General features: G+C 46.6%; 1 protein-coding gene across 3 annotated transcripts in view; it reads left to right on the top strand.

Annotated features, from left to right (window-relative positions):
* Positions 1-17145, top strand: part of VIT (vitrin) — a 126848-nt gene that overhangs the window by 94957 nt on the left and 14746 nt on the right. For all 3 annotated transcript variants that reach the window (XM_036874099.1, XM_036874098.1, XM_036874100.1), the window contains 2 exons: positions 2882-3029; positions 16156-16259. In XM_036874099.1, the coding sequence (XP_036729994.1) occupies positions 2882-3029; positions 16156-16259 (252 nt within the window). The remainder of the gene's footprint in view (positions 1-2881; positions 3030-16155; positions 16260-17145) is intronic.

Below are 17145 nucleotides of genomic sequence, written 5' to 3'. Positions count from 1 at the left end.
TTTCATAACCCAGTTCTGTCCTTTCGTATTGATGTTGTCATCTTCACATCAGCATGTTTTCATCTCTGTATGAGGAAGCCACTAGGGTCTCAGTGAGCACACGCCCTGAGCGGGAGCCATTGTCATTAAAACATTCTTGGAAAGGAGGAGCAAAGATGATCCTCATATCAGCCATCAGGCTAATGAGTGAAGAGAGCAAAGGAAACAGAGAAACACCTCACCTCCTTAAAACCTATGAAATCAACACATCAATCTTGAGCACAGTTCAAGATGTAAGAAATAAGGAGAGGGACTTCCCTGGTGGCACAATGGTTAAGAATCCGCCTGCCAATGCAGGGGACACGGGTTCGAGCCCTGGTCTGGAAAGATCCCACGTGCCACGGAGCAACTAAGCCCATGCACCACAGCTACCGAGCCCATGTGCCACAACTACTGAAGCCCGCATGCCTAAAGCCCGTGCTGCACAACAAGAGAAGCCACCGCAATGAGAAGCCCACGCACCACAACGAAGAGTAGCCCCCGCTCACCACAACTAGAGAAAGCCCACGCGCAGCAACGAAAACCCAACGCAGCCAAAAGTTGAACTATGCTGACATCTGAAGGAAAACCTCTCTTCAGGAGTGCTTCTCAAACTTTAATGTGCATAGGAATCACCTGGGGATCTTGCTAAACTGAGATCTGATTCTATAGATTGGGGTGGAGCCTGGGAGTCCGTCCACATTTCCAGCATAGGTGCCAGTGGGCGGCAAGCCCTAAAGAGCATCACTGCCACCTGCTGGCGGCAATTCACATCGCAAGCCCAGACCTAGGAAAGAGGGTTGGCCCTGTTTGGGGAACATGCCAAGCCATAGAGCAGTTCTGCTTCTCTTTTGCTTTATCCCAGGCTTTAGTGGCATCTCTAAACTCCGCTTCTTGATTTTATTTACTTCTTCCAATCTTCATCTAGAGGGTCATGCTTGAGCATAGACAGTTTGGGGGCAGCAAAGGACAAGGGAAGCCAGCTGAACAGGAAGAGTCCGCAGGCCCTGACCATACAGGCACACAGGGTCTGAAAGCTTGAGAGGTCCCTAGTGAGCTGAGGCACTGATTCCAGATGCAGCGGAGTCAGCCAGGCCCAGAGAGGCCCCTGTCATCACCTACTTCTCCTCTGGTTTTGATTGCCATGCACCACAGCAACAGAATAAAGCATGTTCTCAGAACTTTTGCCCTTAACCTGCCAATTCTGTAGTGTCACTCTTTACTAAATATTTCTCATCAATTCTGCTTAAAACTGTATCAACTCATGTTCATTTCTTCCTTTCATTAAAAAAAAAAAAATATATATATATATATATATATATCTCCCTCCTTGCCATGGAGCTTCTCCTTTTGGGGAATGGGAGGACCCCAGTCCCATGGAAGCAACACAATGCAGAGAACAGAAGTTGAGAGCAGCCTCACGGGCGATCGTGTGGCAGCTTAGAGATCCAGGCTGGTCTGGACAGCTGCACCCTTCCCACACAGGGCAGAGCTGGCCCCCATGTCCTCCTAGACACTCCAGTCCAGAAATTTCTAATTTTACTGTCTCTCTCCTTTTCGCCCATGGAACTCTGCTTTGAAATATTTTTGTCTCCCAAATTGCAGTTGTTAAAGAACTCATTCCTCATTTTTTGTTAATCAAGGGACTGTATACCTCCCAATAAGAAACTTCTGATCAGCACTGAATAATCAGTTTTATCATCCTGAGATGATATAATTTCAGTCGAGAACAAAGAAGACACCAACTTGGACTTCCCTGGTGGCGCAGTGGTTAAGAATCCGCCTGCCAATGCAGGGGACACGGGTTCGAGCCCTGGTCCAGGAAGATCCCACATGCCGCGGAGCAACTAAGCCCGTGCGCCACAGCTACTAAGCCTGCACTCTAGAGCCCGCGAGCCACAACTACTGAGCCCACGTGCCACAACTACTGAAGCCCGCGCACCTAGAGCCCGTGCCAGAACAAGAGAAGCCACTGCAATAAGAAGCCCACGCACCGCAATGAAGAGTAGCCCCCGCTCACCACAACTAGAGAAAGCCCGCGCGCAGCAACGAAGACCCAACGTGGCCAAAAATACATAAATAAATAAAAAAGACACCGACTTCTAGTTGCTTACATGGCTTTCCATCAATTCCTTTCAGCGTTTGAAAGTTTGAACCAGCTTGCAGCCCCACCATCCCCCCACCTTCATCCTAACCTTCATCTACTTGCAGAGGTCCCGAGATCCTAACCAGAGCTGTCCTAGTCTTTGTTACAACTAAGAGAAGGGGCAAAAATCTAAGGTAGCTACAAATAAGAACAGGTATCTGTCGAGACAGGTGGATAATTTCTAGGGTTGCCCCACCCAGGGAAGTGAAGGATAAGATAAGTATCCATTTCTCAATCTACACTTCCTGCCCTCCCCTCTGCACTGGCCCTGCCGATTCCTCCCACCTTTATAGAGACCCAACACACAATTCTAAAAAGTTAGGATGAGAGTAAAAGACCATAAGCTCCAGGGACTCAGTCTGGGTGAATGCCCACATTTGGGGGTCTGCACTTATATGGTCTGAACTAGGAGACCATTCTGAGGGCCTTCTTAGACTTGACTGGGAGGTCCCTGCTTCCGTAGTCTGTAACTGTGGCTGATACAGAGAATTCTACAACAGTCATGGAAATAAGTACCAGCCCAGTGTCCAGGACCTTGGTACCCGGTGAAAATCAGTTACGGATATAAATAAATAAGTATACCTTGCATCTTGCTACTTTTTTTTTTTAACTTTCTTTTCGTTGGCATCTCAGGGGGCTCTGGGGGAGGAAGAGGGGAGTGAGCAGTGAATGCAATGAGAGAGAAGCAGAATAACAGAGTCCCTTTCCATTCCTTAGGCTGCAAAGTTGACTTGTCATTTTTAATTGATGGGAGTGCGAGCATTGGCAAACGTCGATTCCGAATCCAGAAGCAGTTCCTGGCCGACGTTGCCCAAGCTCTTGACATTGGCCCTGCAGGTCCACTGATGGGTGTTGTTCAGTACGGGTAAGTGCTGCCCTGAATTCAGAAATCAAGGGATGTCCCACGCTTAATTTTGTGCCAGAAAAAAATACCGACACATCCTAGAGCATAGCAGACTCATTCTCTTCCCTGATACAAACGTAAATGAAAGAAACTGAAGCAATCCAGATGCCGCTGAAGAAATCTGAGGCTTCCAGAAGGAGGGACAAGTTAATCCACACTTGAAACTAAATGGCATTTGCACTCCTGACTGGTAGAGAGAATATTTGTTTGGGAATTAAGAGAGCCGAGTTCAAGTTTTTGCTCAGCCAATAACAAGCTGCGTGGCCTTGGGCTAGGCCTTCACCTCTCTCACGGTCAGTTTCCTCATCAAGGTTGGCCCCCTTTCAACCCTGACTATTAGAGTATTTGTTTGAGGGGCTCCTGTGCTCCACCTATAGGTGGGATGCCCAGAAAACATGGTGCTGTAGGTTGAACTTTCTCCTTTCTCTGGACAACCTTAGGCCTCCACACAGGTACTGGGAAAGCTCACCTGGCAATGGGGAGGACTGGGGTGGGGGGGGAAGGGATGGCCCCCAGCACTCACCCAGGTGACTGTCCCCAGTCCATTTTACTATTCTACGTAGGGTAGAAATTGAGGGTGCATACTAACATCCAATCTCAACTTTTCTCTCATTGGGGATAATAAGTCAATCTTATTTCAGATGTAATAGATTTCTCGCTAAAGCAGATATACAGATATCAACTGAAAATAAATAGGCAATCAAAGGCGTAAACAAGCACAAATCTCAAATAACAGGTGGGCTTTTGATCAAGAGCCATTAAGGGCAGGATAACTGTCTCACTTTCCACAAAGGATCTCGGGCACAACCCGCCCCTCCTTCTCCCAGATCTGCAGCTTAGCCTCGGCCTTGGACACTACCCTAGGCCTTGGTACCTCTTGCTCAGAAGCCACAGTCTGAAAAGTAAAAAACACACACCTGACAACATCTGGGGCCGTCTCCGGACCCTTCAAATGTTTCCCGGGAACATCCCAGAACAGCATTTTAACCGAGGTTGTTATGTCACAGACATTAGAATATTTAGTTTTGAGATGTCCAAAGAAATAAAATGCTTTATTTTCATAAGAACCTATAATGTTTGTATTTTTAGAATTAAATTCCAATAACATATTTAGCACTATCTTCTATTTCTGTGAAGGAAAATAGCTAAGTGGCACTTGTACATAGTCAGAGTCAAATATATGAAAATAACCAATTGCTACACATGTTAATTCTCAATGTCAGATGTTCTGGGGATTTTAACTTGAAATAGGAAAATACGTGGTTTTGGTCATTGTTTTCTTGTTTTCAAGACGTCAACCTATTTTCATTCCTGTGTTACTTTTTAAAGTTAGCAGATGAATAGCAGGCTTCTCTGGGGAGGAAATGTAAGTGTTTTAGTGCCAGATGTTCCCGGTCAGTTTTATTGGGGGGTTCAAAGCTTGGTATGTCATCTTGCATTAAAAATAGCTGCTTTAAAAGCTGTGTATACCAAGGTTTATAGGAGAATATGAAAATAAGGTGATAAATATGTCAAGGAAAAGAAAAATGTCAGGAGCATTGTGTTGTGTGCTGATGGGAACATGGATTAAAGAACAAATGTAGCAGGGAAGGAAAAAAATCAATAAAGACTCCTTCCCCTCAAAAAGACATTTTCTCTCATGTGTTCCTAATGTCATCACCATTTACAGGGAAGAGTTTACCTCCATGCTTTCCAATGTCACTTTCTAAAAATGCCTTCCCTATTCATCTTTTTTTCCGTCCAGGGTCCTTATTAATTTAAAGCCCTTAAGGGAAATGTGTCTGTTTTCCTTTACTTTATGCTCATACAAACCAATCAATCATCTTCACCCTCCTTCGGCCACGGGATGGAGTGGAAAGCACAATGAACTGGTGACAGGACGTCTTGAATTCTAGCCTTAGCTCCGCTGTGTGACCCTAAGCAAGTCACTTAACCTCTCCATGTAAGAGCTGCCATCTCTAAAGTACAGGCCGGTCGGACCAGATGATTTATTAGGGCTCTGCCAGCCCTGATGTTCTGTAATTCAGTGACTGGCTCTGTTCTCAGAAGACATCCAATCAGTGAATGTTGGGTGAACATGCTGGGTGACCATCCTCTCCCTTCCAGCCTCAGGTTCTGATTAGGTGGGTGAATGATCAGCAATGAAATGATGGCTGCACAGAGGTTATACATCCGTCAGGGGAATGCAGGGAACAAAATCAGTTGGAGAGAGGCATTAGGAAGGTGTGATGAGGCTGAAGGGGAAATCCACACACCCAGCTGAAATTGCGTTTATTTCAGCAACCTGGGTGGCTCCCAACCGTCCTTTCTTTAGCAAATGGTCTTAGTGCGAGAGAGGGCAGGGGGTGGGGAAGGAAAGTGTATGGGGGCAGAGGTCGATGCAGACATGGGGCCAGTGTTTCTGGAAAAGGGCTTTCCAGTGCTTGGCTGGCTGGGAAACTGATTCCTCTACAGGTACTTTGGGTTCTCACCGGATTCTAGTGCCCAGTTCACACCCACAGGGAATCAGCCCTGCTCTCTCAGAATCACAGAGCAGTGGGGCCTTAGAAAGATCCTGGTTCCACCTCCTCGTGTTACAATGAGGAAACAAGGCTCTAAAAGAAATGACCACCTTGGCAAGAACAAGCACTCAAGGTGAGACTGGGGTTGGAAAGGAGCTGGCCAAGGTTGGAGGACTCCCGAGCTCAGAATTTCTCCTGCTCTCCGGCCTCTCCCCTCTGTCACTGCTGCCGTGGGTCCACATGGGAGACTCCCCCCAGAAGATTCCTTCCCTTGGTTTTCCTTAGAGCTGAGGCAGAACTTAGACTTTTAAATTTGGAATTTAGAAGACTCATACTATTAACAGGAAACAGAAGGCAAATAAGAAATAAAAATACGAGGAGGCTAAAAATGACCTGATGTACAAAATGCTCGTTCTGTATCCTGATCCGTAAGCATCCTACACAAAGATATTTTGGGTGCAGGAAACAGAAAACCAACCCAGGCAGGCAGGTGAAGGGAGAGTGATGTCACAGGACTGGCAAGTCTTGGTCATCCCCTCCCTCCTCCTTTCCCTGCATCTCTTTGTCTCTCTGCTTGTCCACTCCGCTCTCTCCTCAGTGGCCCAGCAACATCCCCTGCCAGGCTCGTGGTTTCTGCTCCTCTGTAACTTCCCCCTTGCGCTGGCTGGCCTCCTAATTCTGGTCCGGACCAGGGGGAGCTCCTCAGCCCCCGTGGTGCCATCATGCTCCCTCTCCCACATCCCCCCCGCCGCACCTGCAGAGGCTCGGAGACCAGGCCTGCGTTAACCTTTCAGCAACCACAGCGTTCCTTCCACAGTCATCACGCACCTCCAGTAAGAGACGCAGCGTATGACACAGACGCAGAGAGGTTGAGTGACTTCCCTAAGAACACACAGCTAAATGCACGACCACTGGGGAGAGGAGAGATGTTAAATCTTGGGTTAATCCCTACAATGTCGAACCAAATTGACTTTAAGATTTTGCTCCTCTGCCAAGAAAGCTCCTGATAATGGAGGCTTTCCACCAGACTGAGAACAGAGACACTGCTGAAGACAAGGCCAAGGCTCAAGCCCCCATCTTGCACACATGTTCTGATTTACAGTTAAACAGCCAACATGCTCGTGATTGCGCTTATGACTAACAGGAACATTAAGAGGCCAGATGAAAGAATGGCCAGAGCAAGTCGCTGTTAGGTGAAGTCTAGCAAACAGAATAAGGAAGACAAGCAGCTCACATTTTAGCTGCCACCTGGATCCACAGGGGCTAAATGCCCTCTGGACCTTCCGTAGGATTTTGTTTTTGTCCCTGATTTCAGTATAAATGGAACAGAATTGCACAGGTTCTTTTGAACTTTGTAATCAACCCCAGGATACCAACATTGGAGAACAACTGTAGAATAAAGCAAAATATCGGTTTCTCTTCATTTCAAAGTGAAATCCATTTTTTCTTTGCTCATGGTTCTCTGACAGGCGCCCCGTGTTTTGGTTCTGAGGTGGGCTGCATCTCCTTACTATTTTACTTCACAGCCCACCCAGCTCAGCCCTGACTGCGCACCCTCAGCTAAGCCTTCCTTCCTGCCCCCAAAGCAGGAAGGATGCCCAGAGGCTCCCGTGGATCAACTGAGCCACTGAGTGTGGGGCAACCAGAGGAGGGAGAAGAAACGAGGTGTTGGGTCTGGTGTGATGGGCAGAATAATGGCCGCAAAGCTGCCCACGTCTGGAACCCCTGGATGTGTTACCTCACAGAGCAGGAGGGGCTTTGTGGATGTGGTTAAAGTCAAGGACCCTGAGATGGGGAGATTGTCCTGGATTACCCCGTGTCCCAGTCTAATCAGCTGAGTCCTTAAAAGCAGAGAACCTCTCCCAGCTATTATCAGTTGGAGGGAGATGTGACTACGGAAGATTAGTCAGAAAGATGCGACAGCTTTCTTTGAAGCTGGAGGAAAGGGGCCCTGACCAAGAAATGCAGGCTGAAAAAGGCAAGGCAATGACTCTCTCGAGAGCCTTCAGAAAGGAGCAGAGCCCTGCCAGGGAGACCCAACTCGGGCTTCTGACCTCCAGAGCTGTAAACTGATAAGTGTGTTGTTGAAGCCCCTAAGTTTACAACTGAGACAGGCAACTAATACACCTGGCAAGGAGGACCATTCTGTCACATTTTCTTGAGTCTGCAGCAAAGGAAGGGATGGGAGGGGCTGGGGCATGAGCCCCGGCTGGAGGGGGCCGGGAGTTGCAAGTCTCAGCACCTCAGGACTTCAGAGCAGGAAGGGAGTGCCCAGCCCTGACTTCACATTGTGATCACCAGGGGAGCTTTTAGAGATGCTGATGCCTGGGCCCCATCCCAGCCCTATTAAACCAGAATCCTGCAAATACCCAGAAGCTGGTCTTTTCATCTATAATTCCAATCTGTAGCCAAGGTGAGAATCGCCACCTCCCCGAGAGGGCAAGGGACAGCTCGGCTTCCCAGGTGAGAGGGCAGCACCCGGCCGAGCACAGGTCTCTCCAACTCCTGCCCCGTCCTCTCCTCATGCCCTCAGCCTACACTGCCTTTACAGGAACTAACAGGATCCGGAACAGCCGCCTGACTGCCTGAGAGGGCTCTCCAGGGCCTAATGGCACTTGCAAAGACCCCCCTGCCACTCCTCTCTCAAGGCAGGTGAACCCTTAAACCACAGGCCTCGGGGACACAGTCTCAAGGCTGAGTGAGCTGGGAACACAGCTCACACAAGAATCTTATGCTTTTCCTGTTCCCCACCACGTGGTTCTCCCAGAGGGACAAAGGAAATGAGGACACTGCCCTCGACTTGCACCACTTCTACTCAACGGTTCCCCTCGACCCCCCATCGCACATCGCTAGGGCTTATCCCAGTGCCCTCCACCCATGCTGAGATCATTCTCCCTAGACCCCTGGACCATTCTGCTAGAGAAGCAGGTGGCCACCCCCATGCACATTAGAACCACTTGGGGAGCATCTGAAAATCCCAATGCCCAGACCCAACCTCAGATCGATTAAATCAGAATTTCTGAGTGTGGGACCCAAGCGTCATTCATTTTTAAAACTCCCCAGGTGATTCCGTTGCACAACCAGAATGTGAAGGCACAAATATTCCCACGGGGCTGTGCTCTCATCTGGTGAACACTGTGTCCCGGGCCCCAACTGTCTCCCCGCCAGGTTGCCACCCTAGGGCTATAGGAGCTCCATCCTCCTCCCTCCTCTCAGCCTTTCTTATGCCTGCTCCAGACTTCTTATTTATTCTTCTCCCTTCCTCTTATCACTGGCAGCCCCGCTGCTGATTTTCTTGATTCTTACAGCATCCTCTAAGACATTGCCACTCAAAATGTGATCCACGGCCTCACCTGGGAGGCTGTTAGAAAGGAAGAACCTCGGACCTCGCACCCAACCTACAGAGTTAGAATCTACATTTTAGGGACTTCACTTGTGGCGCAGTGGTTAAGAATCTGCCTGCCAGTGCAGGGGACACGGGTTCGATCCCTGGTCTGGGAAGATCCCACATGCTGTGGAGCAATTAAGCCCATGCGCCACAACTACTGAGCCTGAGCTCTAGAGCCTGCGAGCCACAACCGCTGAACCCGCCTGCTGCAACTACTGAAGCCCGCGCACCTAGAGCCCGTGCTCCACAACAAGAGAAGCCACCGCAGTGAGAAGCCCGTGCACCGCAATGAAGAGTAGCCCCCACTCGCCGCAACTAGAGAAAGCGTGCACAGCAACTGAAGACCCAATGCAGCCAAAAATAAATTAAAAAAAAAAAAGAATCTACATTTTAACAAAATCCCCAGGCGACCGGGCCAAACGGCTAAGTTTGGGAAGCACCAAACACTGTGTCTGTTGCCAAGACATTCCGTGTCGCTGGACTTACCTAGCCTGGCGACATGGTAACAGACAGCAAGCCGGACAGCCCCCTGGCTGCAGAGTAATTCTTAGATCAGCAGATTACTCACCCACATTTCCTCCAGCAGGAAGACGCTTGCAGATTCATTTTCTATTTTTTGGTGGAGGGGTGGAATTATTGTTGCTAATTACCAAGAAAAAACCCTACTCCTCTAAAAACAAAATTTGATTATAAGACTCTGCTCCACGTCTCTGATCCTAGGAAATGTGAGAACGGCCAGTGTCCTTTCAAAAGGGGCTAGTTGTGCTAATTCCCTCAGCAGGTCGGCCTGGGCCCCATGCTCAGTCCTTTGTAGGGAAGGGCAGAATCATTTTCACTCCGAGCGGGTAATACCCTCAAGGGACAAGTGTGCCACCCAACCTGCAGCCAGCAGCATGTCCTTAGGCAACCAGGGTCACCCTAGAACACCCTCCTGAGTTCACAGGCATGGTTCATCTCAATGACTAAGTCCATAAATCATCACACTTTAGCATTAATTAAAAGGCTAAGGAGAGTCATGTTATTTTATTTTAACCTTAAGGTGATGATATCTTGTTGTAGGAAACAGTTTCAAAAGGTTCTTGTTATAGGGAATATGGTTAGTTAATATGTCTCTACTGGCATAAAAATTCATTTGAGAGGCTCACTCCATGTGACTCAAAGCGTTATGGGGTAAACCAATAGACTCTGGGACTTCAACCAAATGGGAACCTTAGGACTGAAAGGGCCTCAGGAGTCCTCTAAAATCCAGGGCTTCCCAAACTGTCCCAAGGATGAGATTCATCTGGATCCCTTATTTTAAAAAATCCCTACCCCCAGCCCAGACCTACTGAATTGAGTTTCTGCTGGGAGGAGACCTGGTAACCTGTGTAGTTTAACAGGGTGTCTCAGGTGAGACTTGTCATCAGGGAGGCCTGGAGACACAGATGCTCTGTCCAGTTCCCTGCCCCCAGGCCCCAGCCTTCCTAGGAATCACCTGTGCCCATCTCTAACAGGCATTCTTTCTTCTCACACACTTGCGGGATAGTCCTTTCCTATTGCATGAATTATCCCTTTCTATGCATAGTCAAATGCTGGCTCCCTATCATTTCTCTTCATTAGCCTTAGCTCTTTTTCTAAACATAGAACAATTTGATATTTTCTCCTTGAGCTGTAAATCTTTATTTTCTTCTCTTATTTTCAAAGGAAATCTTTGATATCACTGAGGGAAAAAATGTGTTTTCCTTTAATGAGATCTAATAAAATTACAAATTAAAAGGTTGCTTACATTAAAATATAGTGGCACATCTCTTTGAACTTTTAAAATAATCTTCATCTCTGAAAAAGGCACCAGGCTAGGGGTAGGGATTTTTTAAATAAAAAGGTTCTCCTTTTATTTAAAAAATCCCTACCCCTAGCCTGGTGCCTTTTAAATAAAAGGCCACCAGCCCATATATCCTAAAAAAGGACACATACACCCATGTGCTCTGGTACTGAGAGCTGCCACAGTCTGCAGGTTAAAGACTTACCATTCATTCCTATAATTTAATTACATTACATTTTAACAAAGATTTATTGAGTGTTTACCACGGTCTACGCACTATGCCATTTGCAGGGGATACTAATGTAAAATTCATCTAAGTGGTTTGATTACATTTGCCTGTAAGTCCCTTGGCGGATGAGCTCTGCGGCTTTACTCCTAATCGTAATTTTAGCAACTGGAAAGAGTTTCAGAGGTCCTCTGATCCAACCTTTCAATTCATTAAAAATAAATAACTGTAATAGAGATTCTGTTCTTCGGGACTTCACCAGCTAGTAAGGGAGGCGATATCTTTAAAAGAAATAACATTAAATAAAATGAAAAGCATCTATTCATTGGGTATATGAATAGCTCATCTGTCTGCTTCTGAAGATAGAGTCATCTACCGCTATGATGTAATAGGGGAAGAGAGTGGAGTGTGGAGCTCAGAGGGGAGTATTCAGCTCTACCCGGGATGATCTAAGAGAGGAGAGGACATCTGAGCTTCCTCCTTCCCTCCCTTCCTTCCTTCCTTCCTTTCCATAATTCTCTATTACCCCCTGTATGCTAAGCACCAGGGATAGGAAATACTGGGACATAGCACCTGTTCACAAGTAGGTTACAGTCAATCTTCATGATTTACAGATCCCCTATCTGCAAATTCACCTACTCCCTCAAATGTACTTGTATCTCCAAAATCAATACTTATGGCACTTTCACAGTTGTTGTGTGGACATGCACAGAGAGAGTATGAAATACACAACATTCCCAGCTGAGGTTCAACAAGGCGATGCTCTGCCTTCTAGTTTCAGCTCGTACTGTAAACAAGTGTCCTTTTCACAGTCTATTTAGCACCTCATTTTTCTGCCACTCATTGGTGATTTCACTATTTTTAATGGCCCCAAGTGTAGTGTTGGAGTGCGATCTAGTGTTCTAAGCACAAGAAGGCTGTGATGTGCTTATGGAGAAACTGCAGGTGTTAGATAAAATTCCTCCAGGCAACTTATTGTGCTGTTAGTCATGAGTTCAATAATAACGAATTGATGACTTGCTATATTCAGCAAAAAAGAGAGGAAATTTGTTGATCTGTGTGTGATCAACAGATTTGATCTGCTCCAGAAAGTGCTAAAGTACCTAATATCTATAATGCATGATGAAGCTATGGAAAAGAAGGAAAAGTGGCTGAAGTTAGGAATTCATGAAATGCTGACTGATTTTTTTTTTTTAGGCACAGTGGATAGCACTGTGAGACTGAAAGCCAAAAAATTTACAGTAGCACTACCCAGGGTCAAGAAAACGTTAAACCCTTCTCAGCTAGTGTTTCATTATACGGAAAATTTGCATATAATTATTTGTAAGAAACTTATATATTAAATTGGGTACCTTGAAACAGAAACATACATAAAACAAGTTTATATACTGATCTATTGATGAAAATGTCACCAGAGGCCCACAGGAACATAACCCCATATTTTCCCTAGGAGCAATGGCTCAGAACTTGCTAATTTGATGTTTGCAGCAACTTTATAAAACATAACTATTGCAGATAACAAGACTTGACAGTACATGTAGTATGGGAAAGAGGTGATCCACCACTCTACAAAGTGATCGACATTCAGACAGCCTCATGAGCAGGGGAACACTATGGATGTGACTAGGTGACTAGCTTCCACATTTAAATACTTTTTCTGTAAACACTTTTGAAAGAAAATTTTATGTTTTTGCTTTTGAAATTATTTGTCTATGAGCAACGCTTAATTTACGATCAGCTATGATTTCTTCACAATCGTCAGACACACTCAGGAAATCTTTCAAAGTGAGAAAATCTAGCCTCAAAACCATTTTCAAATGTAAGTAGAGCCAAAAATTTTCCAGTTAATGGGGCATATATAACATTATGTTTGGTAGACAATTACGTAGTTGTTATTGTCAATATCAATTTCGCAATTTTCTATTTTCTAGCTAATAATACTTTTGTTGTTTTAACTCATTCTTTTTTTTTTCCAGTCCCTGAAAAGTTCATATTCCTTGGTTACCAAGGGTAGATCCAGACTTTGGGGAGTCTGAAGCTTATGTAGCTTGGGGACTCTTTTAAGAAAAAGAACACAAAATTACAAATACAAAATTAGGCCCCTTGGAAGAAGTATCATTAACATCCAAGTTAATCCACCTCTGATAGGCACTTAGCACCTTTGGATAAAACATCCTCTGCAGAGGCCACTGTGGTGCAGGAAGACCAGGCAGGAAGCTATAGCCATAGTTCAGGAAAGAGAAGATCATAGTCCAAACTTGAGGATGGAAAGGATGAGAGAGACACAAGAAATATTTAAGAGGTTGGTCTGACAGGAGTGCATATTGCTGGGATGACTTGATGAGTCAGAAGAGGGACTACAGAAGGGGATGTGGGTGGTTTGATGGAGCAGATATGGAAGATAATTGACTTCAGTTTTGGAAATATCAAAGCCAAGGAGCCTGTGGACCACACCAGGGACCACAGATGTATGGAAGTATTCCAGATGTATGGAAGCCTTTTTATTTATTCTGAGGTTCAAGAGAGAGGACCGACCAGTGTGCACGAAACAGCTGTTGGCATATGAATGGTCGGTGAACCCCAGGTTCTGGCTGAAGTTGATGAGATCCCCCAGGGTTGTGCATAAATTAAGAAGGGATGCATGAGGGAGATAGAACTGCCGGGAACACCAGCATTTAGAGGTAGAGATGCACAGAAGAGGAAAGAAGAAATGTATGTCTCTCTGATACTGTTAATGGAGTGCCTGCAGGTACCACATACTGTGCGAGGTGTCGTGAGCTAGAGGAAGCAGGTACAGAGGTTGTCAGCTGGGGTCGGGGCCCAGGGAGACAGGTAGCTGGAGCTTGGAGGGTGGGCACAATTGGGGTTTCCCAGGTGAGGGAACCGATGAGCAAAGGCACAGGGCTAGAAAACCAGGAAATAGTGAGTAGCTCGTTCTAAGTAGAATATAGGTGAGAGTGAGAGAGAGAACGGTATGAGCCTGCTATGTTGGAATCAAGTTACGGATGGGCTTTGAAAGCCAAAATATGAAGTTTAACAATAGGAGTCTCGGATGATTTTGAGCCAAGTTTCACAGTCAGAGCTGAACATGAGGAAGGGTTCTCTAGCAGACAGGCATATACCCAGCATTGCAGAGACTGACATAGAGACTCATAATAGAACCAGCAAGAAGTAAGGGGGCCTGAACTCAGAGTGTTGCACAGAAACACAGAGGAGGGGATAAAAGCAAGTGCTCCAGATAGAGGAACTTAGGAGATGTGCCTGACAGGTCCCATGGGTCCTATGACTGAGCAAGTAAAGATGGGGTCCAGGTTTTGAGCCTAGGTGGCCGGGGGGCAAGTACAGCAGTTACTGAAATTGATCTGTGAGAATAGAAACCGGAAAGCCCTGGAGCCCCAAGGGAAAGAAGACTAACCGTGAAAGTACTAGAGTTCCTTCCCTGTGATTCCCCCTCCCTGGGCCCTGAGCAGTGGGGTGTGTTAAAGCAGCCTCGGTTCGGTTCGCAGCCTTCGCATGTGGCTTGATGGTGAGGTCGAGCTCAGCCAGAATGCCCACATTTCCCTGTTCTGCACTTTGCTTTATTGTTGTTGTTCGTTTGTGTTTAATGCTAAAGTAGAACTTGGTTTTCACCTGGTGGCTTTTCATCTGGTTGGATTTTCCCCCAACACCCACCCTAGTTGAGCTTGTCTTAAACTTTCCTTGTCTTCGCTGAAGGTAGTTGGTCCTCCCAGTCTCACATCACCTCTCGCTTAGAGAAGCGGACTTCTGGGCAGTTTGCTTTGGTTTTGCCTAAGAACCAGCCTGTGTCCCTCATATTCACTAATGAGATGGAGGGTAGAGGGGTATCCTTCCAGCCTCTTTCCGAACTCTCCTCCGACATAGATCACCTTGTGATAGCTAGGAGGGTCGGATAAGAGGGTCGGAGCAGGGGAGGGGAGGGAGGCAGAGGATGTCTCCTCTCGGGTCCTGGGGGACTGGCTTCCTGGTGACTGCACTGCCAGGTTCCCCAAAGGACTGGCTGAGAATCCACTGTAGGGCCCGGGAATTCCCACCTGAAACTGCCGAAACCTGCTTCTTCCTGGATCTACTCCAGGTGTTTATGGAAAGACTGCTTTTAAAGGTCTCCTTCTCCCTCTCCTTGAAGACTCAGTAATCTGCAGCCAGGACCAGCTACGTAATTTGCAGTTCCACATTTTCAAAAAGTATTAAGAATTTCAAGACAGCAGCGTCAGAGCACTGAAGCAAGTGCAGGCGCTTTTGGAGTCTGGGGCTCCGTGTGACCTTAGAGGTCACACCTGCACGAAGCGCTGCCAGTGGCTGAGTGTCAGTGCTTCGAGAGATGTGATTTCACTGTGCATCCCCACTTCATCCTGAGTGTGACCACACACGTCCACCCCACGGAGCCCTCGTCCCTCCAGACACACCTTCCACCTGGTCACGAAAGGTATTCCACACCCCCTGCTCAGCTGCTCCCAAGCCTGTTACCCAAGGAGACTCTGCTCTAGAGAAGGGTTCTCATTCTGTTTCTCCACTTAATTCACTCCAGCTCCTCTCCAGCTAACCTTTTTCAGGCGTCAGTAAAATAGATGTTGACCTTCCGGGTAAGATTTGAATATTCTCACCCAGTCACAGGAGCCACAGAGTGAGAAAGATGAAGGGATGTCTTCTCCTTGACACGGCTGTTAAGATGCAGTTCCAGTGCTGGGGTAACCCGGGGGTGGCTATCAGCTGAGACCCTCTTCCTGGAAAGGAGGGTCTGGGGCAGCCTGGGGCAGCCTGGGGACACCCTGACATTTGCAAAATCCCACTGGACAACAGTCCTGCTCTTTAACAACATAAACGTCATGATCTTGATTTTTATCTAGATGAGGAAACAGAGGCCCAGAGAAGTTAGATGACTTCTCAAGGTCACACAGCTAGGAAACAGCATAGTCAAAACTAGAACCCATGCCTTCGGAGCCCTGAAACAGCCCGATTTTCTCTACACACACTGCGGAGGACCCAGTCCTCCCATTACTTCTGTCCACAGTGGGGCATTTTATAAACACCAGCTTAAGGCTTTGAAGCAGCTTCCATTCTGTTCATATCTAAAACAATCAGCTCTGATTTCTGCTTTCCTCAAAGTGTAATAACTTTCCAGCTAATTTTTATTTCTTGTTCTGAATCTTCAGAGACAACCCTGTTACCCAGTTTAATCTCAAGACTCACATGAATTCCCGGGATCTGAAGACAGCCATAGAGAAAATTACCCAGAGAGGAGGGCTTTCTAATGTAGGTATGTGATCCGGATGCCGATCTGCTTGCTACCATGGTTCTCTTTCTGTGTGGTCATCTGCTAACATGCTAGATAGAAAAAGGAAAGAATCAAAATAATCCATCAAGAAATGACTCACATAATATCTGTATCTTTCCTCAAGTATTATCATGGATTCAGGGGGCAAAAATCATTACCACACACATGCTGGAAAGTTCTAGCACGCCTGGTTCCTCAGTATGGCAGCTTTCTTCAGGACAAGTGGAACTGCAGTCATGACTATCCCGACTGTTCTCCGAGTCATCAACTATTTTTCATTATATTTTGTAAAAACTTTTTTTTTTAATAAAAATAAGTAAAATTTGTAACCAGTTCCATTCAGGAAGCTCCACAGTGCCCCTTGGGAGTCTTTTTCTAATCAGCTCCTGTTATAGTAATAACTGTGCAAAAAGAGACATGGTCTTTGTTTCAGGCTGAGTCTCTATCTGATCCTTGGTGGTGGTGATGGGGCGGGGGGTGGCAGTGGGGTACCAGAATTCCAAGGTCAAGATCTAGTCCTCAATGGGGCAGATCCAGAAACTCCGTTTTATCAGTTCCCCAGAGGTGACCAGGCATCAGGAAACAGTTTCACACTAACCAAGCTCAAAGGCCACCAATGAGCCCATGCCAGTGTACTAATTTATAAATGGTATTCTGGTTTTGGGGGCACTGGGAAGGCTGTCCACTTCTTGGGGAACCTGTCTGTACCATCGCAATCCAGGGAAATGGAGAAGTGAGCCACAGTTGCTTGACATGGAGTGCACACAGGCAATAGAACTAGCTTTGAAGGATCATCTTCAAAATTACAGTAAACCTGATTAATTATTTCCCTCTCCACCTCAGTGTTTGTCTCTGTAGACCAGTATAT

Source organism: Balaenoptera musculus, chromosome 13 (genome assembly GCF_009873245.2).
Source record: "Balaenoptera musculus isolate JJ_BM4_2016_0621 chromosome 13, mBalMus1.pri.v3, whole genome shotgun sequence".
NCBI classification, from domain to species: domain Eukaryota; kingdom Metazoa; phylum Chordata; class Mammalia; order Artiodactyla; family Balaenopteridae; genus Balaenoptera; species Balaenoptera musculus.
This window is presented reverse-complemented; position numbering and strand designations above follow the sequence as displayed.